At 34.7% G+C, this 25,297-nt stretch overlaps 1 protein-coding gene across 6 annotated transcripts in view; it reads right to left on the bottom strand.

Annotated features, from left to right (window-relative positions):
- Nucleotides 1-377: 377 nt before the first annotated feature.
- Nucleotides 378-25,297, bottom strand: part of LOC123313594 (heparan sulfate glucosamine 3-O-sulfotransferase 1) — a 92,214-nt gene continuing 67,294 nt past the window's right edge. For 4 of the 6 annotated variants that reach the window (XM_044898539.1, XM_044898540.1, XM_044898541.1 and 1 more), the window contains 3 exons: nt 9,519-9,629; nt 7,009-7,477; nt 378-5,550 (listed from right to left, as the gene is read on the bottom strand). In XM_044898539.1, the coding sequence (XP_044754474.1) occupies nt 4,987-5,550; nt 7,009-7,477; nt 9,519-9,586 (1,101 nt within the window). In that variant the 5' untranslated portion in view covers nt 9,587-9,629 and the 3' untranslated portion in view covers nt 378-4,986. Of the gene's footprint in view, nt 5,551-7,008; nt 7,478-9,518; nt 9,630-9,729; nt 9,770-13,248; nt 13,514-25,297 lie in introns of those variants that run through there. The other 2 variants (XM_044898542.1, XM_044898543.1) reach the window with 2 other exon arrangements.

Below are 25,297 nucleotides of genomic sequence, written 5' to 3'. Positions count from 1 at the left end.
TTTGGTAGCGCTCTGCAGGCGTATTACGTTATTAGAACAGAATCTTCAGGTAAGTGAGAGCAACACCTGTGGTAATAAATTTTGAGATATTTGCAACTTCAATCTTGATGAATCAGTGACTCCATCTTTTTGGAACTTCTAGAAACTCCAATTTTGACACGAGTATCTCCCAAAAAAATCATCGCAGAACTTAAAAGTGACGTGTTTTATTTAGACACCCTAACACCATACATTGGTCTATATAAGTTTTGACTAAATTGCTTCTTCAAAGTCTGAAACTAACTAACGTGAAAAGTGTTTCTCAAATCTGACCGAGTAGAAGTTATGTAATTTTAAAATAAAGTATGAAGTGTTGGTTGAAAGAAAAACTCTTGGACTTGTATTGCTTTCATTACATTTATTACCCACAAAATCAAGTAATCTGTTTCAAAAATTCAAAATTTTTTTAGATCACATAATCTGTTTCAATATGTCCTTCATAGCGAAATTTTTCAATATGACAACATACGCTTAAAATATAAATCCATATATATGTAACCAACAATATTTCATAGCGAAAAATGTATAGAAACAAATTTTTCTGTGCTTTTATTTAACAGTGACTAATAATTTTTTCTTATCTATTTTTTAAACTAAACAGAATTTACAGAGCATTAGTATATACAAGCAACTAAATACTGTATCCATATAACAGAAAGTTTCATTCTATAATATTCATTTTTGAATCTGCTGAAAATAGATCAACTATATATCAATTCGAAAACAATTTTCTCTATTTCCCATTTTATATTCCAGTATTAATTGAAACCCTGCTTATGACCACTTTGTACAGTTCAATTCAAAGTTTGATAAATTATATTCTGTAGGCAACATTTGTTATTAATCAGATTAGATGAAATGTATTTCGAAAGCAAGATGATAGAACGTTTACATTTAGAAGGAAAGTTTCAAAAATAATTGGTTGAGTATGTAAAGCAGTCTTTTCAGCAAAGAACAATATCCAGAAAAAGTGGTATAAGATTTCCTCTTGAATTTATAGGATGAACGAACAAGCTACTTCTGAATATCTGTCTTTGAATGCTTTATTTATTATTTATTTTCATTTATTTGTGCCTGGAACCATATTGAGTATTTCTAGGACGAAATGCGATTAAAATTTTCGACTTTGAACAAAATATAACACACAAAATGATTCAAAATATCCAGATATTCAAGAAGTATTCATATGATTATTTATACAGATGAAATGCTGAAGCATGACATACTCCATGAGAAATTTCTGATATTTAATAATTATAAAACATCAACAAAAATAATTCACTCAACATTCTGACACCAACATTTTATTGCACATGTGAATTGTATAGATAATAAAGTTAAGATACATACTTGAAACATACAAGGATGAAGAAAGTTTTATTTAGCTAAGTTTAACAATTATCATCTTGAGAATTGCCTAAATTTAAACAATGTACATATATTCATCTTATATTTCAATCACAAATTTGATATGTATGATTTTTTATTTGATATGTATGATATACAGCCTCTTATAGACTATGGATATTCATCAACTAATATTTTCTGGTTTTGTTTATGATAATTATAACGAATTCGCTGTCTTGTTGCTTGGATGAGGTTTTTGATAGTACCTATAATATATCTAAGTGTATCAATTAACTTATAGCTGTTGCAGAATCAAAACCGCGACAGAACACAAAATTTACACATAGGTATATGGGTATGGGAATAGGAAAGAATGATATTTACCGCTACGTGATACGTAATATTTGTCTGATTTATGATGAATCTTATCTGTGAACTTTTATATGAACAAAATTTCCTTAAAACTAATACATTTTCGAAGGATTGTGCGGAACTTATTGATTTCATCAAATCAATTTTTTCTCCACGTGATCCAATTTTTATGATTGTTTGGTAATCAGTGAAATAAATAAAGATTAATAATATCAATTCTACAAATTACACAATCAATGACAACATATGGTAAATATTACTCTTTCCTGAATAAAATGAAAATAATTCATGATTATGAGCATATGGCATCAAAAAAGTTTGAATTTCATTTCAATTTGCTTCAATTTATTAAATATCCAACTTCACCTGAAAATCAATTCTTGTGAGGATACCTGAAAACAGACATTATGATTTGATTAATCGGGGTGCTATATCCAAAATATTATATAACCGTATGGTCACATAACTCTACACACATCATGCTGAAGAAATTAAATGTATGGATAGCAAGAAATTAGAAAATTCACGAAATTCTGGTTACCGTCATTATGAATTGCCAATTTCTCATCGAATTTATATTAAATAAAAATTTATTTCACTTGGTATCATATTTCTCGGAATTTTTCTAAATGGAATGTGTTTCATGAGCACATCAACTAATTCAGACATTCATTCCACAAATAAATATGTAGACTCAAAGCAAATTGAAATGAGAATTTTCAACCAATATCCAGTTTGGATTACATCCCTAAATATAAGGCACTGATCAATATGATCCAACTATACACTGGGTCGAAAAAACAAATTTCTTAATATTCAGGTATAAACTGTATACAATATAATAAATCCACAATAAAATATATTGAAGTCCTAAAAGTATGATATGTTAATATTGAATAATTTATGATATGTTTCGTTACTTTGTTTTTAACAGGTATCTCATTCAAGGATGGCAAAATCTATCGATTGATTTAGTTTATCTCCTTCACATCAGTTTGAGCATGAATTTCGAGTTCCTGAAAAGGGATCTGAGTGAATTTTTTCATTGTTGGAAAGTGATGAAGCATTTGGTGATTAGGTAATTGAAACATTGAACATGTCTGCTTCAATACTCAAGTCAGTGATAGCGGTATCGATGTCGATAAATTTGTGAAATTGCCATCCCTGATCATTCGAGAATTTTCACTATATCCTCATCTTCTCTATTCGGGCCCCTTACTGTTCACAATATAGTAAAAATGTCTTTTATATTCTCATATTTTGCTTGTCTTGTACTATTAAATTTTTTTTTAAATAAGAAACTTCAGATAAATGCGAGCTTCCTGGGTATGATCAAATGAGTAAAATTGTTAGTTTGGACTTGCTATATCAGATGATTACAGAAGAAACAGCCATAGCCGATAGTTATCGACTAACAAAGGAACGTTAACTTGAGAACTGCTCCAGACTCCCCTTTGAAGTTTTTTTTCAATCGATATTGATTTTCGAGGTGCTGTGTGAAGATCATAATAACAAGCAAAAAGTTTTGATTATTTAAGGGTACTGTTCAGGAAAAAGTTAGAAATTGAGGGGTTTTTACACGAAAAATACACTCACCCTGAATTTCAATGTTCAAAGATTTGTTTTGGAAACATCTCCCTATCGTTACAGGCAGGCATGATTTAATACGAGTAGGTATAACCCAATTTGTGAACTGTGTTTAGTCGAGCATACTCGAACTCTTCAATCAGAACCCTTCTAGTTTTTAACAAGAACCTGAAAACTTTATAAGGAAGAAATTTCGTGTAGCTCTTGTCCCTCAGTCTCTACAATTTATTACACCTGAATTTAAACGTTACGAAATACGTCCAAAAGGAGTTATAGCGTATCTGAAACTTTCCAGAATGAGGAATTCCTCCATTGTGTTGTTTATCTCATTATTTCGGGGGAACCCTTCTTATTAAATGACGGCTCTTGAACTTTATCGAACGGGGGAGTGTTGAGGAAACTCTTCAAGACCTAAACAACTTACAAGAGATTATGTTTTTCTGCGTTACGTTTATCAGCGGAAGCTGTAATAAATCTTGCCGTCGCTGAAGATTTCTTGTACTACGAGAGTTTGGAGAGCGATATAATTATGTTTCTAGAATATACAATTGTATAATTCTTGCTCAGGGTGTCCGTATTCAACGTGAATATATTTAGGTGATTCTAGATATGAGCTCGTGAAAACTTCAAATCAACAAACATCTCAAAATGCACAATAAAATTCATCAGGACCAACAATTTTTATCGAATTTTTCTCAGAACTTAATTCCAATTAGGGGTTGGTGTCGCCTCTACGATATTTTTTGACAGAGTCAATGACCTTGTTATAGAAGGCATCACATTATAAAATCTTTATTTTTTCGAGAATACTGCTTTGTAACGCTCTCAAATATATGTAGTTAACCATTCGGCTTATTCACAAAACCCTCGGTACTGACAACAATTTGTCTCTGATGCCAATTGTTTTATACAAACTTTTGGGGTCACAAAGTTTATAATTCTCTAGCTAGCAGGACGCAGGTTGATATAAAATTTTCATTATTTAGATCTATTAAATCACGCTTTGAAAAGCACTAGCATCAAAATTTAAAGGACCCTCCATTTCAAGTGTCTAGTCTTTGGATTCATTCACATTGTTTAGCGTTAGCAGTTTTCGAAAAATCTTGAGAATATTCAAATTCATCTAGAGGATAGAAGTTTTTGTAGAAAGTTATAGCTAAAACTAACGAAGAAACAATTCAAGTTTCTGAAAACTTCTACTCTTGTGTGGCCATTGTTTGCTGAGATATACATAATCAAAGACAAAATGATCTATTTCTATTGAAAGTCCATAGAGGTTCAGAGCTACGATTTCCTTCCCTTGAATTTGCTGTACAAACTTTTTTCCTCAGTTCATAGCCAGTTGAAAATTACTCACAACTTTTTCTCACTAGTCAATATAATAATTATATTAACGTTCAAACCACTCATCCTGTTCATGCTTTATCATAGCAGAACAAACTATACTTATTGAATTGAAAAAACATTTTCTCAAACCCTTTTCAATTAGTGAACATAACAGAAAGTTTTAAGTTGTTTTATGAAATCTCTCGAAAACGACTTCCGAACAGAGATCAGCTCACGAAACAAAAGTTTCAATAATCTAGGAGAAAATATCTTGACCCAGTATATTGATTCATCATGATATGACAGAACACCTATCTATTCCTCGGGCCACCCCATTTCCTCCCCAATGAGTTCATAAAACTTCTGATTATGTTCCCCGAAATATTTCCTTAATTTCGACAGCACCCTAGGGTTTACTCTAGGATGTTTCCTACCTTTCGTCTCCTTCAAGCACCTATCTGAAGTTTCGTTTCTCAAACAATAAAAACCCTTCGTTTCATTGAAATAAAAATTGTGCGTGCCTATTCTAGGTTCTAAGCCAAGGAAGCTCTCGATTTTTTGTATCTGGGACACAGGATCCTCTATCAGTAGATCGCCGTTCACCACCAAGATCTGTTCCCTGGGGAACACCTCAAGCCACCTGTGCAGGTAATGGTGATAGATTGATATGGAGAGGGGGCGGTAGGCTTCATTGATGGAGCCGTTAGGATGGAGCACTAGCTGTTCGAAGGATTTGGAGGCTGAGGGAGGTACTACTGGTGAAGCTGTGGCGGCATTGGCACGGAGTTGGGCATAATCTGATATTGCTCTGGTTACTGGTTCTCGAACTATGAGCAGCAGTTTGACACTCGCATTCATAGCTCGTATTCTTTCAGGTACCTGCAATAGAAAATCCTTATATGACTGTTGAAATACTTACGACAGTCTTATTGCTAGATCCACGAGTCACTCGATTTCCAGAATGAAAATTCTTTATTCCTGAATATATTGAATAAGTAGCAATTGATCATCTTTAAATGGACGTATGAGGGGAGCCGGGAGACTTGCTCAGGTAGGAGACTTGAACCACCTCAAATAGTTCAATTCAAATTTCCCGCTACTGATATCGTAAACAGCTTGCGACATACTCGTAACACGGAACAACTAGTGGCGGTTCCATTTTGGCCGCCATCAGAACAGTTCGAGAGTGAGAGGTTTGAACGTAGTTTTGTTGTTAGGAAGTAAGAAATTGAATAATTTTTGTTTGTTACACTGCCTGAAAAGTTTAATAGGTGCGTGGTGTTATTTAGTTTTATTGCTTCCATTGATTAATATTGTTTTACAAACGATGACCATTTTTAATAATAGTTTTAGAAGTTTCAAGAAAACATCTGTTGAATAGACTGCAAGAGAGTGCGGGAGACTTGACCCATGCTATGGTTGGAGACATAACAGTGGTTCAAGTTTCCCGCACTGAACTTAAGATAATAGTTTGCTTCAAAAGAAGAAAATGCAATAATAGAAATAAAAATAAGAAAATATACAAAGGTTCAAAAAAGTAAAAAAAAACATCTTGGAAATAAGGGAGAGTGACTCTGAAATACAAAATATGTACCTATCATACGCTGATACATCTGATGATGACTTTCTGGAAACTAATTTAAGATTCTTTACACTGGTGTGCCAAGTCTTTTTCTGTCAGAATATAAAACTTATCGATTATATTTTCAACTTCGTTATCTTTACAGTTTTGTATGAAAAATTTGAAACAATTTCTTTTCATAAGTTCTACAGCCTGATATCGATCGATGTTAAAAACATCTTGTAAAGTCATAATTCGATACAAAAATGATATTAGAATAATTCATCAGTAAATTATTGATTGAAAACAAATAATCGATGTTGATCCGTCAATCAAGCGTTGATTCCCCGATTAAGCTTTGTGAAACAGAACATGAATAAAACTGATTGCATAATATACAGGATGAGTCTTTGTCTCCCACAGATATTTTAACAGTAGATGCTTGAGGTCAAGAGAAACATTGTGAAATTTCAAAAATTGGGTACGTTGGCTGAATACAACTCTGTTTAGAAGATCCATTGATGTGATGTGTCACAGATTGAGCTAGTTATTCTGAAGGTAATTTTGTTTTTGCAGGACTGGCACAGCTCATTATGAAAACTCAAAATGGGTATATCGTTTTATCAGGGCCAAATCTGAAAAATGGTATTGGAAACAGGTGTTTCTTTTGACCTCAAGAGTCTAACGTTAAAATATTTGTATAACTCAAAGACTCACTCTGTATAACAATGTTTTCCTGGAATTCATTACGAAAGTTTAGATATGGTTTACATTACCTCAGGCGTCACGAAGTAGCTGGGACTTTTCTCGATGGTAATTTGTCCAGGATAAGAATGCGGCATTTGCATCCTGTACCATTCCAGTCCTTTGTTGTAATTATCATCCCTATCGAAGAAGTGCACTTCGCCTGCCGCCTTCTGAACCATGGGATGAAGATACAGCATCTCGAGCAGAGCTCTCGTTCCGCATTTTCTCACGCCAATGATGATAGCTTGGGGTAGTCTTCGAGCAGCTGAAGGGTAGAGTCGTCTAGAGAGAAGTATTAAGGGGGGCCGAGAATGATCTGCGGTGTTGCTTTGTAAACTGTTGATAGCAGTATCATATATCATGTGAAAGGTTAGGAACAGCGAGAGAAGCATTATCGTGAGGATGCCGAGAGCCATCTTTGGCCTGGAGACGCCGACTACTAGAACGCAGTCTGAAGGATCTCCTTCCACAGACTTCATGGCAGCTCGAGGAAGCCATCTGAAATTTGATCAAATGAAGGAATTAGTCAGAATGGTTCCCATTTAGCTGAGGAGGTCTTCAGTGAGTGATATCAAACTAGCAAGCGTTAAAAAGTTAGAATCCAATCAGAATACTTAATCATTGAGTTTTATTGATGTTTAAAAGGTTTTTCTGATTTCCCGTTATGATTAGTTATGATTAGTTAATTCATAATCATAATTTTAAATAGACAGCTATGGACTTAATCATCGATTTTCTTCATATAAATCTACAATCGTAATCTCTAAACAAAACGGCAATTTTTTGATATGTATGGATTTGTCCTGCAATATTCAAGGTTGTAGAGTAAATTCAGAATAAATTAAATAGTTGGCATTCCAGTCCTGGAATTATAAAAGATTGAATTCAATGAGGAAATAGCAAATAATATTCAAATTCATCATACCATTGTTCTCTTGCATATATTAAATTATTTCGTATAGATGTTCGATATTTGAAAGATATTTTGGCTATCCTTTTGATGCAATTTGCTGTGGGAACCTCCTTTTTTCAAAACAAGTTAACCATATAAATTTTAATTCAGTTCTCTCGAATATTATATATTTTCAAGTAACCGCTGCCTTATATTGGGCTTCTCCAAGTCCACAAAAAAGCTCGAGTACAGCAGGTGTTAACCTTGAAGCCTTTTTACAAAGTTCGTGAGCTCTTTCATTTCCAATACCACAATGCCCTTGCTTCTATGGGATAGTTACATACGAGGATGTATTGATATCTAGTTAGCCTAGACCAGTTCCATGTATAACAAATTATTGCGTTACCATAGCAACGAACAATAACTCATTAGAACTGTCAGTGTGAAGATTGAGGTCAAAAAAGTAAACCAGAGTTACGCAATAAATTAAAAGAAAGAAGATGTCTATCGAAATTGTGAAAATCGAAAAATTGGACTATCGAGCCATCATCAAGTACCTGTATTTAAAAGGGTTAAGAGGTAAGCAGAGTTACGAAAATATGCTTAATACCCTTGGTGATCAACGTCCTTCGTATGCGACCGTGAAAAATTAGACTGCGAGCTTCAAAAGAGGTGACTTTCCATTGAAGATGATGCAGTTCATGATATGATTTTATCAGACCGTCGAATTGGGCTAAAACGGATATCTGAAGCACTGAATATTTTATACGAACGCGTTCATCATATAGTTCACGTCAATTTGGACATGAGAAAAATTGCTGCAAAATGGATCCCCAAATGTTTGAATGTTAACCAAAAGCGAGCAAGGGTAGAAGCATCGTGTTCGATCTTCGCTCGATTTGAAAACGATGTAGACTTCTTAAACCGAATTGTTACTATGGATGAAACTTGGGTACATTTCTACGATCCAGAAACAAAGCAACAATCGATGGAATAGCGACACTCTGGTTCTCCAAGACCTAAGAAGTTTCGTGTCCAAAAATCTGCTGGAAAAGTTCTTGCTTCAGTTTTTTGGGATTGATTTTTTGGATAAGGGTAGAACAATAACCGGAGATTACTATTCGACATTACTGACCACTCTACTGGAAAAAATTAAAGAGAAAAGACGCGGAGAGCTACTGGAAAAATGTTCAAAAGGTCGTAAATTTTCTTCCAACGAGGAAGTAATAAAAACTGCGGAGATCTGGTTTGCTGAGCGAGAAGAAACATTTTTTTTCAAGGTGAAAGTGAGTAAAAGTTGGACAGCTAGTATTTCTGCCTTCAAGATAGTGTTCTCATGTGCCAGCTGCATTGATATCCTTAATTTCGGTATGCTACATACCCAAATGCCTCTACCTCTTTATAATTTGGATCAAATATACATCCGTTTTACTAGGGAGTGTGAGAATCAATTCGATCTAATATCCTTTTATGTCACACCCAGTTACCTACTGAAGGAAATTCTTATTGTTTCAAGTACGCCGGATATATCTCTACATATAGGAATGTAGAGGAGACGAATCAAGGATAACCTCAAGCGTTTATCAAATTTCAAAAAACTGTTCATGAATCATTGATATTCCTATAAAATATTGGCAAAAAACTTACAGAATATCCAGATGAGGAGCACGAACACATCCTCTCTTCTGAGTGTCCCTGGATACTGGTCGACTCATGGCTTCGAATTTATGTCTTGTTTCATTTTGGAATTATTCAAATCTGCAACAGAAAATTATATCACTTTGTAAACAATTATTTGAATATTTCGATAACAGCACCAATTTATTTTTCGCATAATAAAAACTATAGAAACCTATACTTTGATTGATACACTAGATATACTATACATGGAATATAAGATACTTTCTAGAGGCCGATATTTGTTATTTAATTCGCTTAAAATGTTCCGAGTAACGAAGTTTTTTCAGAATTTCAATTATGTTCAATAATAGTTCACTATCGGCTAAAACGGTGAAAGAATTCCCAGTAAAATTTCATCCATTTGTGATAATCTCGAACGATTCAGCGCAACGCAAAGTTTCATTCAACATACATTTGTTTTGCACCTCCCAATAGGTAACTTTAACCATTCCATTCTTTGCACAGTGAGTAAGAATATTACACAGAATTCATATTTTTGGTATTTTATTCTTTGAGGAAAAATGATAGAAGAGATCAATTCATATTTCAAATAACTCAACTCACTCAATTGATCTTCTTCAAAATAGTAAACAACGAAGATATTATTTTCTGCGTTGCTTTTTACTCACTTCATAGTATTCCGTCGGTTAGGCTTAACAAGTTAATCGAATGAACTTCGAGTGGATTGAGGAATCGCAAACCCCTAATATGTACGTAATTCTGACCTGTTCAGCAGGAATTATCAGCACGTGAAGCATCTTTGAGATCTTATGTAGAATCCCGTAACGGAATCCCTCCATCACTAGTTTAATCTTGAATGAGGCAGTAACGTATGTAGTTTGTATGAGTTAACCCACTCAGAGAGGGAACGTAAAGCTTGTTACGAAACTTCAAATAATTCAGGGACTCTAGACAGGCTGAAATACAACTCAGCAAACTTTCCTTCACCCAAACAACTACTAACTGCAAAGTTATAGAAGGTCATCCAGACTCAAGACAGCTATCATCGTATATTTCAAGCTAAAAAAGAATAGGGTATCCAACAAATTGAACAGAACGATCCCGACCGAGTCAAGGATAACGAACATCTCTGTGTCAGATATATAGACTCCCTCTTTTCATACAGAGCAGGAGGTCCTAAAAATTGTGTAATTTTTATACCCATCTATTTCATGTCAACAAACACCTGACAGACTTTCAAATAAAAAATTATGCCCCCACCACAAAATCACTCCTGGAACCGCCACTGTACCTAGTTCGAGATTTATTACTAAAAGAGTTGCTCTTTCAGAATTTGTATCACATTTTTATCTATGGTTACTTTTATTGAGAAATAAACGACTCGAAAGCTGACCTTCGAAAAATCCTGAAAAAGCTGGGTTCAGTTAAAAATTGGTCTAGACCGAACGGTTCCACCTAGATGGATGAAATTCTCAGATTTATTACTAGAGGAGTTGTTCTTTCAGAATATATATCACATTACCAACCACGGTTTTTTTTATTGAGTGATAAACGACTGGAAAGCTGACCTTCGAAAAATCTTGAAAAAGATGGGTTCAGTTGAAAAATCGTCAAGACCGAATGATTGCATCGAGATAGATAAAATTTGGAGATTTATTACTGGAAGAATTGTTCTTTTGAAATATCCATGTGTTACATTTAGATCTACGAAGATGTTTTCTGGAGATATACGTGTCGAAAACTGACCTTCGAAAATTTCCCAAAAAGCTGGGGTTGCATCGAGCTGGTTGAAAGTGAAGATGTCGTTCATCCATTTATTATTGTGAAGGTTGCATAATGGCGAATGCGCCGAGCTGACCCGAAAGTAGAGTCATTCGGGGCAACTGTGCGCACTTTTGCCTTTCGAGCATACCCTGTTTCAAATGTTGAAGCTAGGAAAATTAAAACATATTCATAAGATAGAGAATTTTCTAATCTATAAGAAAACATCAAAAAGCAAACAAACAAGAACGTTTTCTTTCCGCAAAAAAGAATTTAATAGAGAAAGTCGGAGTGCGTTCACATGCCCCGTATTGCGGGTAAGTGTGCGCACCCTCACGGGGTAAGTGAACGCAGTGCTTAGTGAACCACACAATCAAAACAAATTACAAAATAATGTCATCAAAATGTTACAATATTAGAGAAATGCTGTTTATTGTCAATACAGAAGCGCCTTTTTACAAGCAGTGCTTTATTTTTCGTGCCACAATTCTTGGTGAACACAACACTTGATACATTCCCCTGTTGGTGGCTCTTCATATTTTTCTGAACAAATAGGACAATATTGATCGAGTCTTAACCAAGAAAATCAACAATGTCATAATTTATTCCTCACTGAACTAATGCCCATATAATGAATCTATGCGCACACTTACCCGCGCACACTTTCCCCAGTAAGCCAAAATTTGAATTGACGTTCTTATAGAGTTGAGCAGCTAAGAGAACCTAAAATTTTTTTATTATATATTTAGATTAATATGCCCATGATCGAATAAAATATTGTTTAACACTGAGGGACTCGGAACTTGGACTGGCAGAATGTGCAAAGATGCTTAAAATTAACAAGAAAACTAGTGAATTTGATTGATTGCAAATAAAAAGTTAGTGGCACGGCGCACTCCTATGAAAAACTAATATGGCGATTCTGCGCCCCTGCTTCACCCAAATGAACCCCTCTTCCATACATTGCATAGTCGAGATATACGCACTGCGCACACTTACCCACTGCGCTCAGTTACCCCGAATGACTCTATATTTCCGATTGAGTTAAATTTTTAAATTTTGTTTTATCTTCAATATGACAGAAAACCCGAATCAACCACAAATAGATACTATATTGGTTTTTTCATGGCAAACTCAATTTTCATGACCGATTTTGTTTCGTATGTTTATTCAATATTATAACTTAGGTGCGCGCTACTATCCATTTGTAGAGCTATCGCCAAATGATACGGAAAAACGTTTATACGTACTTCTTGTTATTGTTTTTTTCTTTGCCATCCTGTGCAAAATTTTAAATTTGGATACTGGTGATCGATACATCAATTGTTGATCGTGAAGATTGAGGCACTTTTGTCTGCCAATAAATCACTTGAAATTCACTTATAGTGATTGTAGATCATCAATTACCAATAAGTTCATTACTCTGGACATTTCACAAGAAATTATCATAAGTAGCATATTTTTTATGCCTGTTAGAGCCAATTTCTGAGTTGAGGTTCACAATGGGCTCAGATAATTATTCTGATAAAAAAAAACCAATCCGTATTGATCACGATCATTACTGTGTATCAGGAGGAGTAAATAGGGAATATAGTATTCATGAATTACGTCCTGAAAACATTCTCTTATACATCAAAGACTTAATTTTTTTTCAGTTTAATGCTAACAATTTCTTTCCTCTTACAACTGTCCCGTTCTATATAGAATTAACCCACGAAAAAAAATACCGATAAATGTGTCATGAGATTGGTATAGGGGGACGAACGAAAGAATGTCATATCCCATACAGAACTCCATTATTTCGATAAATAATTCAGGCTAAGTACATAAGTCTCCCTGGTTCATTTCGAACGAAAGCGTTGAGAACCAAGCTTCAATATAAAGAAAAAAAAATGGCAATAGAACAAGAGAAACATAAATTGATTTAAAGAAAAATGTGTGGAAGATCGTAACCCAAAATTTACAACTCACTTACTCTCATCGAAATATGTAGAATCCTTCTGGAATACCTGCTTTTCGCTCATTTAAATTCAATAAGTAATTTTATTTATCCTGTTTTCACTCCCCATTCATCCCATGAAAAATCAATGAATGATTTTTTTCTGAGTTTCCATTCCTTCACAACATAGTCAAAATCAAAAGTAACATTGCCAAATTCGCAAAACACACTTCGACAATTACATCGGATATCAAGAGAGGAATACACAAAGCTCATCTGACTTTCCTGTCGGCTATTAAGGTAACTTCTATAACATAAACTCTCTGCCAGATAACGGAAAGCAGTTCGGAACTAATCCCGGCTGGAAAATCTGCCGTATCTAAATTGTTTTATCGCAGTGACACGTGAGACGTGACGCCCTATGGAGCCACTGTAACGGTAACAATTTCCTCTACAGGGATTCTAATCATTTTCACTTGAATGATTCTCCACGAATCAATTGAACTTTTTTGGACGCAATATGACATTTAACACAGTACTAGAAAAATCGAATGTATTGGTAACAATGCAGGAGGTGATTTCATGATATTTCGTGAAGATACATGAAAGTTCTTCACTGGTAATGGGTTATCAACAATGGGAGCCTTTCTCATGTTTTCGTTGATTGAAAATAAAAGAGGAAGAGACATTTCCTAGAATTTTTCCATAGATTAACAGTGTTTTACAATTCTAAAAGATTAAAGTTAGTCACCTTCTAACTGATTAATTGCAGTTATGTTTTCATTGATTACCAGTCGTTAAAGTAACCAACCTAATTTATCGCAAGATACAAATTTGCAGTTCTAGACCTTATTATCTCTCACCGTCTATCTGGAAGAAATTGTCCGACAAAGTAGAAAGCATTTTTCCGATATTTTGATAGTCGAGTGTAGTACGATACTATTGAAATCGAGGAACAATATGCATATCTAAATCAGAAAGTAGATTTTCTTCATTCGAATAATAGTCACAATGAATTTTGGCAATCATTTGGACTTTGTGTAATCTATTCAATAAAGGTTTGATTATTGATCCTCCAAAGAAATCCAGTATTTTGATTTTCCTAGAAAAAATTGGTGTAGGTAGGCTTAATCGACTTACATAGTAAGGCCATGGTCGGTGCAATAGCATGGCTCTTTAGGGTGACCGGCCACCGAATGCGAAGTTGAGCGAAGCTGAGCGTCACTCGATTCGTAGCTGGTCAATTATATTAGCATTGAAAACACTCAGCTTCGCTCAACTTCGCATTCAGTGGCCGGTCACCCTTTAGATGGAATGCTGTTGATTGTCCGAGATGTGAGTGTGGTGCAAAAGAAGAGACCACTTTTTAATTTTTTTTACGGGTTCTAAAAAACACTGAGTCATCAAACTATATGTACATAATATAAAGCACTAAGTAGATGTTACTCACACAAGTTCCTCAGATTTTATAACTTTATTATTAGGGATTGAAAATAACAACCCCTTATGACTGTCCTTCAAAGATTGTTTTCGAGGCATAGATTTTTGAAAAATAAAATTCTCTTATGGTTTCCCATTCAATTCTGGAGAAAAAAAGCCTTTGGAAAAATTTCGATACAGTCGATACTTTTCTCGGAATAAATAAAACAGTATACGAAGGTCTATGAGGCAGAGAGTTGATGCATGTATTAGTTAGTCAGTCTATGGAACACTAATACGATGACATGGAATGAACAGTGATCAGAACTGCTTGTAAATTTTTATTTATTCCGAGAAAAGTATCGATTGCATCGAAATTTTGCAAAAGACTTTTTTCTCTAGAATTGAATGGGAAACGACAAGGGAATTTTTTTTTTCGAAAATCTATCCCACGAAAATAATAACATAAGGGGTTGTTATTTTCAACCCCTAATAATATAGTTATGAGACCTTAAAAATTGTGTGAGTAACATCTACTTAGAGCTTCATATTATGTACAGTTTAATTACTCAGTGCCTTCTAGAACCCGTAAAAAGAATATAAATCTGTCAAGTCGTTATCGCCTTTCAAAGGCTGTATCTTGGAAGGGAGCTCGATTTCGAAAAAAATTTATAGGAAATACCCTTGCTTATTTTCATCGAACAATCATCTCCCTTAGTCCTTTCTATTTATTTATAGACCCTGTATATAGTACTATGTACGATACAAACAATAGGAGATGACCACATTTTTGTTTATTAATGAGAGCTCATTCATATCGAAAATTTCAATGACATTTTTCTTGCCTTTCAATTTGTCAATGGAAACGTGAGAAACGGTTGTAACATCGCTCTGGGCGATGGAGAATAAATTTGAATAACTATTGATTTCGAAATTCCATTATATTTGTTAGTATACGTAGAAAACCTCTTGAATCACTTCAATTTTCATAATTATACATATCTCGATCCAAATTTCCTCGATTTCTCCCAAGCATATTTAGCGAAATGGCTTAAACAGACTTTTCACGAGAACCGTAACGTCAACAGTAGTTAGAAGTTCTTCTAATACTCAATTCCAAGAGTTCATAAACCAAAAGACATATAATCAGGGAGCTCTAAGTAGTTTCATTCCAGTGCCGAAGAAATTCGCAGTTTTTTTGTAATTACCCCCTGAAATATTTATACGAGGAGCTATGCAGTTCTGAAAAACAAGGCTTCAGTTTCTCCCAGACAGAATTTATGGTTGCAAAAAGCTCCATTCGAATAAAAAAACGTGAGCAAACAAATTAAATTCCTTCATATCTCATATCGCGACATTCATCTAACCCAGTCACAACTCAAAATACTAGCTTTCGTGTTTTACTATCGTGGAAAGAACTGAAAAACTTGAATTATTTCGCCTAGGTGGAAATCGATATGGTTTTATTTGAGGCGCGATGCAAAATAATGAGGAGAGGGTTGATAACCCCTTTATGAATTTGCACTCTATCGAGCGGTTGTTTTGGTCTATTATTCCCAATAACAAAGCTTTGAAATGGAATCGTGCAGGAAAAAAATTATAACAGCCCCGAAATTTTCACAGTTTACGATGTGTCACATCTAGATTCCGAACTCGATTTACTACACCTTTTTCAATTGCAATTCAGAAAGTATAATATGTATTTTTCAAGAAGTATAATTTGTAATTCAAAATAATTTATTGTAATTTAGAAAACATGAAATGAAATTCAGATTGATGAAATTATATTCAGAAACTACAAGTTGTAATTCAGATTAGTGAAGTGAAATAACATCTACTTCAGTCTCGAATTCAGTAAGAATGAGTTGTTATTCAGAAAGTATCAATTGTAATTCAGAGATTTTATATAGATGATTATAGAGTAACCTGAACCTATTCTAAAGAAAATCATGTAATTCAGTTTCTTGAGTTTAGTTATGGATTTTTCTCAAGCATTGGCCACATGAACTCAATATTTTATAGAGAATTAAACATATCGAAATTCTCACTGTGATTTATTTATATTACTGAATTATATATAGGTATATTCTTCTGAAATAGAGTGATACAAACTTTTACAATATACAACAAGAGACAGATTCTTGAACCTGTTCCTCGTTCCAGATCTCAGTGTAAGCAGAGGAAAAATGTCAACGGGGTACCATACATACATTCGTATGATACATGAAAACAGATATAAAAACCTCAGAAAAAACTCTCTGTTTGCCCGTATAAGTGTAATGATAATTAATTTGTGTGAAAAATTAACTGAAATTATTATATTGAAGGACATCTTCATAGGACAATATCCAAAAACTTCCTTCGCCTTCTTTCTACTATGATGGTTGACGAAGTGAGAATAATCTGAAGACAAAAAATAAAGAAAAAAACGACAGGGGCAGAGCATTTTATATTTCTTTTAAATAATTTTGAAATTTGTTCGAAACCACCATGAAATTTATATATTCTGCAACTCATTACCAAATAGTCTATAGTTTCTTCATCTGCGCCACACTCACATCTTGGACTATCAACATCATTCCACCTAAAGAGCAAGCTATTACACCTAAGTCGATTTTGCACCAAATTTTTCTAGGAAGATCAAAGCCTGTTTTTGAAGGATCAATAATCAGACCTTTATTAAAGAAATTACACGAATTTCATTCTGATTGCCAAAATTCTTCATGGCTATCAGTCGCATAAAGAAAATCATAAGTCCATAAAGGCATCTGAGATTTCAATCTGGCAATTCTAGAATCTGATATCTTCTCTCTATATCAATAAAAGAGGATCTATGGTTTACTTCAAAATGCTTTATTGTTCAAACGATCGCACCAAATTGGACAATTCTTTTTTTGCTGTGTTTATTATTGTTAGGGCAAGGTTTATATAACAAAATATTCCCAAAAAAAATTGTTCCGAACAGAAAAAAAGGCATTCCTTTTTCTTACGACCAATCGAGCAATCACGATGAGTTAGTTATTATTATCTACCCTAGAAATAATTTAAATGGCAAAACTAGGTTTGCCGGGTCAGCTAGTATCTGATAAAATTGGGAATAAATTTGGAAAGGAATGGAATTTATTTCAAGACTTCGAGACTGCCACCTGTCGGCGAATATGAGGTGGTACGATGTTTGAAAGAACGTTCAACCAATGTAGAGGTATAGATTTGATGGTTTCAGTAACAATCCTCATAGAATCATTGAGTAGGGTATCTATTTAATTGATGTGAACACTGTTGAATCAAACAGAGCAACAGTACTCAGCAGCAGAAAAAACTTAGGCCAAAGCTGCTGTACGAAGTGTGATGGCATCAGCACCCTATGAAGAACCAGCTAATTTCTGAAGTATATTGTTACTCGATTTCAATTTTAAACGTAAACTTACCGAATGAACTTTAAAATTCAATGAATAATCAAATTTTATTTGGAGATATTCAGGATTGAAATTATGCTGTGGAACATCATAATTAAAAGTAACTCTCAATAGTCTATAATTTTGCTGATTATTCAAATGGAAACAGGAAACTTCCGTTTTATTTGGATCAGGACATAAACGCCATTCAAGGAAATAATTTTTCAGGATTTCTAAACCTTGGCCTAAATTATTTTCTATTACTGAATTCAGCTGGCACAATTGAAAGTACAAGAAATAATCAACCTTGATTCATTCAAGATTCTTGTCTATAATGTACAAAAATGATGAACTTCGCCTCAGATTATTCTCTTTAACTCAATGAAAGAAATGCTGCATCTTTTTCAAATGAAAATTCCAATTATCTGCTCATTAATTACACTCACGTCCAGTTGCAGGAAAGTCCATTAAAATTTAATACTTCATTAAAATCTTAATCCTCCATTTTCCCCTTCAAAAATGACAGTTTTAAATTTTGATGGGACATCAAATCCTAATAGACTTTCCTGCAACTGGGCCTCAGTCGTATTTATAGAATCAGCTCTATCCAGATAACTCTCCAAATAGAAGGAAGCTTGAATCGAATCAATCGAAGAATGGAGTTATAGCCTTCTAAAACACCATCACGGGAGAAATTATCAGGGAATTCCTTGGAAGGACCTGAAATTCTAGAGTTTGGCGGAAGTAAAATGAGAAGTCAAAGGTATAAATATTAGTTTAGCGGGAAACTTCGGATTGAACAGTACAAGTGAGTGCCCTCCTACTGCAATAATGGCTTTCCACCACGCTCGGAGCATAGCAGTGCAAAGTTTTTCCATTTGGATGAGGATTTGACGCTGGACCCTCATTCAACATTTATAATTGGACCTAATTATCGAAAGTTCCCTTTTTGCTCTTCAGTTCTCGATTGCGTTAGTTTGGAATAATGGATGGTGAACCCACAAGTGGAAAGGACCCTTAACGTGGGTTTCCTTAATGGATATATATTTCCTGGTTGCGAATGGTATGCAATGATTATATTTGGTAACAACTGGATATTCGAATTGTGTGAATTGAACAATACCTTTTGAAACAGATTTTTAATCTGTTTTAATTCCCTGAATTAAAAACATATACCATCCTATCTAATGAATATTTGAACGTTTTGTAAAATAAAAGTATACAAAGTAAACTTCGTATTCTTCATATTTTCTCGTATAATGCGCCGTTTTCGGGTAATTTGATTATGAAAAATAAAAAATATCTGTGGAATTCGAGAAATTGGATAGTTCGACCGAATACAACTCTTGTGATGTGTGGTGACACAGATTTAGCTAGTTATTCTTAAGGTAATTTAGTGTTTCCAGGGGTGGCACAGGTCATTATGAAAACTCAAAATGGCTATATCTTATTATCAGGGCTGAATCGGAAAAAATGGTAAAGAAAAAAGTGTTTCTCCTGACCTCAAAAATCTACTGTTGAAATATTTGTAAGAGTGAAAGCTCGTCCTCTATATGAATCTTGTGTAGATGGAACGTTGGGAACGATATACAGATCGCGGATTGTGAATACGTGGTTATATCCAATAAAGGTCGATATAACCCACAAAAGGGATTCCAAAATTCGTACAATGGAGCAGAATTACTTTGGGGATTCCGGAGAAAAAATAAATTATGTAGCGGAATCATTACGATTTTGATTCGAACGAGAACAAAACCATCTCGAGATTTTCGATTTCTAAGGAAACAATGTGAAGGAATGTATAAAGGAGAAGAGGAATGAAGTATTCCTGAGAGATCTTAGGGGTTTACCTGTTAACCGAATTTGTTTCTCAGCTCACAAAGGAATTCCAGAGTCGTTTCGGGAAAAATCAATGGAAAGGTCAAATAAATGCAGAGCATCCCTCCTAAATAATGGATCAAAAAGATGATGAACCAGAGGTCTTCAGGAGGGGGTATTTCTATTCACCTCATTTTTCCTTTTACTTGGAATACGTGGGACGGTTGTGTTATGAGGTGGTTTTCGATTTTTAGAGACGATACAGCGAATTCGCCTTGGGAGAACATAATTTACGAGTAGCTTTGTCATTTTAGGAAAGGGAACGAGTAATGAACGATGAAACATATGTCGAGAAATTACAGAAAAAGGTTTCTAATCACGTTCACTCGAATTTCTAACAAAGTCTGGTGGACACAATCAAGTTAATTATTCTGGAAAGTAAACTATAGAATCATCACAATGAATTGGGCCTTATTGAAGACAATTCGAAAGCATGTGGGTAGGTTTTTGTGTGAGTACTGAGGACAAACAAAATTATTACAATTTTAAAGAATATTCATCGAAAGTACTTATTGTGTACCAATAATTTTGAACTTGTAAAACGAAAAAACGAAACATTGTACAGCGAGTTTTACATATGCGGGTCGTATACAGGGTGACAATTTAAACACTTGTCAGGCCAATTATGTCGCGACAAGGATGTTTTCAGAGAAAATGCCGGAACAGGTCCATTTTTAAGGAGAGGGGGACATATTTTGAGCCAAATTGTAAGCCGAAATATCCTCAACCCTAGGTGTAGGGGCCATCACCCCTAAATTCTTAATAGAGAATAGGGGGTGAGATTAACCTCTATTGAAAGATCATTTGTCCCTGTACATGAATACTATGGTTTGTAAATTTTTATTGAGTCCTTGAAGTAGTTACAGGAGGAGACAATTTGAAAACTTGCCAGGCCAATTTATGTCTCGACAAGGATGTTTTCAGAGAAAATGCAGGAACTGGTCAATTTTTATTCGGAGGGGGACATGTTTTTAGCAGAATTGTAAGGGTGAGCTAAACTTCAATTGGAAGACAATAATGTCCCTCTACATAATACTATTGTCTTCCAATTGAGGTATAGCTCACCCTCTATTCCCTGATAAGAATTTAGTGGTGAAAACTCCTGCACCTAAGATTGAGGAGATTTTGTCTTGCAATTCTGCTAGAAACATGTCCCCCTCCGAATAAAAATTGACCTGTTCCGGCATTTTCTCTGAAAACATCCTTGTCGAGACATAATTAGCCTGGCAATTTTTCAAATTGTCAGCCCCTTTAACTACTTCAAGGACTCAATAAAAATTTGCAAACCATAGTATTATTTGTAAAGGGTCAAGTGATCTTTCAATTGAGGTATAGCTTACACCTATTCTCTATTGATAATTTAGGGGTGATAGCTCCTAAACCTTGGGTTGAGGAGATTTATTCTGACAATTCTGCTCAAAATATGTCCCCCTACGAATAGAAACTGACCTGTTCCGGCATTTTCTCTGAAATTATCCTTGTCGTGGCATAATTGGACTGGCAAGTTTTCAAATTGTCACCATGTATATAAATATTTGAAAAGGTATTTATATAATACCATTTCTTATGAGCTTGGTTCATATTCTTCTCTTGAGAGAAGCTTTTCGTGATAACTTTCTGTGCCTTGTCCGTTAGTTTTTCCATAACACCATAATTGGATAGCCCGTGAAAAATAATCATCATACTGATGTCTTTTCTTGGAATAAATAACGACATCTAGTTAACCGCTCACGTGGAACATACTGTACAAGCGCACTGATCAGGTCGTGATAGCTTTTCGAATTTCCGATCAGAGTTAACGTCTCCTGAAACTAAAAAGATGGCAGTGATTATTTTTCGAGTAAAGCACCTTCATTACCCGCTCGAGTGAACCCCATGCCATTATATAATTATAAGCCTTGAAGGGCACAGGTATCACGTGATCATTAAAAATTCATATATCTATTACAAGTCGGAAATAAAGACTGAAACATCCCACACGAGACGCCAGATTATTATTCCTTGCATGGAAGGGCTGGATTTCAGACTCTTCCTGTCATATAATCGACATTTATCATGTACAAAATTTATTCAGAACTTGAGGAGCTATTACGGCGGATAGAAATAGAGAAGATCGATGCGGAGAAAGATGGGAAAGTTGTCAAGGCCTTGCATACAGTGTAATAATAAATTTTCGTGAATTGAATACAAGCGAATACTCATTTTCTACTCCGAGGGAAATGCTGCCATCAGTTGTTATGATAAATTGCTGGAACTATTAGGATCCTCGTAAATGGTTCTTTTTAGAGATGTCATGAAATAAAATGAATGAATCGATCTCTTTGAAACTCAGTGAAACATACAGGAAGAATGAAAAGTAGAAACAAAATTCGGTACTTATTCACTACTAGCTGACTACAGTAGATTGTTAATTTTCCTGGGAAATGGTACTACAGAAGCCAAGAATTTCGTTTGGACACAGAGTTTTGACCTTAAAAATTACATAGCCTACTTGACGACCACATTTTTGAATACAAGATGTTTTTCTCTTGACAAGCATTGACCTTAGAATTGTGGTATATTGATAACAAATTTCCTGCCTCAAATAAGTGAAGTTAAAGTTAAGTCATCACTTGTGATTGCTGGATATTACAGAAATCAGGGCAATGAGTATGCCTTAACATTAAGTCTGCCTCAAATAAGTCGGTTCAAACAGGCATTCAGTGTTCAGTGGAATGAGAGTATACATAGATTCAATTGTTTGCAGATGGACCATCCTTTTCAAGGCAATAAATTTATTTATTTGACTGGATGAAGAAATGATGATCACGATTACTTCAAAGGGATTTTTCTGCTGAATCCTTTTCAAGTTGGCATTGAAATATATGTCAAAACAGAGGCAATGAATTTTCAGTTCAGCTCCATCGTTCTAATACGCTACTCACCAATTACTCCTAACTTTAATGAGAAACATGCAAAAAATGGTTGTTCGAGGTATCTCATCAATTCATCTGAACTCCCTGAATTCATGAAACCCCTAACTGATAAGATTGGCCCATCTGTTATTTAATGAAGAATGAAAAAATTTCTTCTCCATAATATCAGTCTGATTCAATTCTGGGTTTTGTTATTATTCCATTTATTTCCATTGTTTATTTATGCAACGTCAAACAACTCACATAGCTGCTTTCGCCTTCAAAATACCCTCAACCCCTATAAATCCTGCAAACAACGGCTAACAGCGTGTAATTTATTAGATTGCACAATCGTAAACGACTGAACAGAACTCAGACTGGCGGTGTTTAATCTTCCGGAGTAAATATCATTGCCCATTGTTCGCATTTGATGGCTCACTTATTGAAAAGAAATATATAGCTCAAATCTGAGGAAAAACTGGGTATTTAAGAGTAGAAAAAGCTCTACTTCTGAGTCTGTCGAAGTTTATGGTGCTCTGGATTCTCCTATAGTTTTCTGTTAGCCTATCAGTAATTTGATGGCGTCTTTGTACAAGTAGCGTCTGGATTAAGGCTAGAAACATCAATCAGTGCGTTCTCTTTGCCAAAAGGAGCAACGCATTCTAGTCCAATTTTTAACTTATTTTCGTGCCCATGAGATTAGTTCTTTTCCTAGGTTAGGTTAGGTTAGGTTGAGATTGTTTTTTTTCTTAGGTATTAGTTCTCAGTTAATGTGCATAAACACACCATGTTTGCATTAACAAACATCTGAGTAAGCTCTGATTACTCTAAAGTGCCAACAAACGTACTATGTCTTCCTCGGAGCTCTGCGAGTATGTTCATAATCATACTCTACTCTCGGAGTAAACGTACTATATAAAGTATAAGACTTAACTGAGCTCTAGTGGACGTTCATTTAAGTCCTATTCTCATAGTTCTAGGAAGGCTGTATAAGCCCACATAAAACATATATCTCATGAATGAAGTCGAGCTGAAAATTTTCAAACTTAATAATTTTTTCATGCCAATCCTATTCTCAGTTGTGTGTAAACAGACCAGACCGCGACCGTTAAATAAAACATCCTTGCTGACGAGTTGAAAGTAATCGATACCACATAGTATAGTACGCTCCCCCTATTTACTACACTCGCTGCAGACGACCCTGAACATGACGTCATCGTATATGAAGGCTATCTGACGCCAACGTGAATTATTTTCATTCGAAATAATCCTTAAAGTTGCCATTCTGATAATGAAGATCCATTTCCACTGTTTCAAGATCACTCGAAGGACACTTAAATAGTCGGACAGAACAAAAATGGAACACTCTGCAACAGGCAACAGGAGTAGGCAAAAAACCCATTGCCTAATAAGTTCCAGGTGTTGTAAATGATATTGAATCTTTATTTTCAGATTCTATTAAGTGGTTTATGAATAGATTATATTTTGGTATTAAAAAAGGTGGAGATATGAAGAGTTTCGTATTATTATGATACATTTCTCATCCATATTTGCTCAGAAAGTCTGTGGCTGTACTACTAATGCAATGAAAGTATCTGGAATAATGAAGTTGATAAACTCCAATCAGTGAACTCTTATTCATCATTGTCAGTTTTTTCCATGAGTTAAAATTAGCGTCGAATGATGATGGATGTTCATTACACACCACCAGATTTATGCTGAAGAGAAGAGATATCATAGTAAATTTGATTACTTCTCGCATTTCATCACTGGTAGGTACTGGTATTCGAGTTTTATGATGGAATTAATGTTTCCAGGGGTTCGTTTTTGGTATAATGAATTCTCGTTGTAATTTTAGGGTGAAAAAAGAGCTTTGTATGGTCAAATGAGAAGAAAGTTATTACTCATTCAAATTTATTGCTTAGAAGGTGCTTTCATTTCTAGTGTATAAGAGAATACTCAACGAACATGTTTCGACTTCACCCTTCAAAATTTGGGTTATGCATACAACTTCCTAATAAGTATATCATTATTTCGCTATATTTGGAGGTAGTTAATCGATATTCGGCAATGCCATTGAAGTAATAGGTACTAAAGCTGATCGTCTCCGACAATTTTGAGGAGGATCTGTAATAATGAGTATTCTACTTCCTCATCAGCTTCATTGCGGAAGAGTCCAAAGCTCCACATCCAGGAATTTCATTCTTGGAAGTTAAAGAAATGAAATATAGGTCGATATTTCGAGAAAAAATATTTTTCCAAACTCGTTTGTAACAGAAGTGTTGAAAATAAAAATTTTAGAGTGTCGAAAAATGGCAACCAGTAATTTCAAAGAAATCTGTGTCAGAAATCCTGTGTGGGAAAAGTCAATCGCTTCCACTACTTTCCCAACAATTTCCTCATGAAAACTATCGAATTACTTTCCTGATTTCGATCTGACCCCACTAAGCGATACCACAGTGTGTGACATACATATTTACCGCCCAATAAAATATTGCT

The sequence above is a fragment of the Coccinella septempunctata genome, chromosome 5 (assembly GCF_907165205.1).
Source record: "Coccinella septempunctata chromosome 5, icCocSept1.1, whole genome shotgun sequence".
NCBI lineage: Eukaryota > Metazoa > Arthropoda > Insecta > Coleoptera > Coccinellidae > Coccinella > Coccinella septempunctata.
The sequence above is the reverse complement of the archived record's forward strand: the minus strand, read 5'-3'. Positions and strand labels throughout refer to the sequence as shown.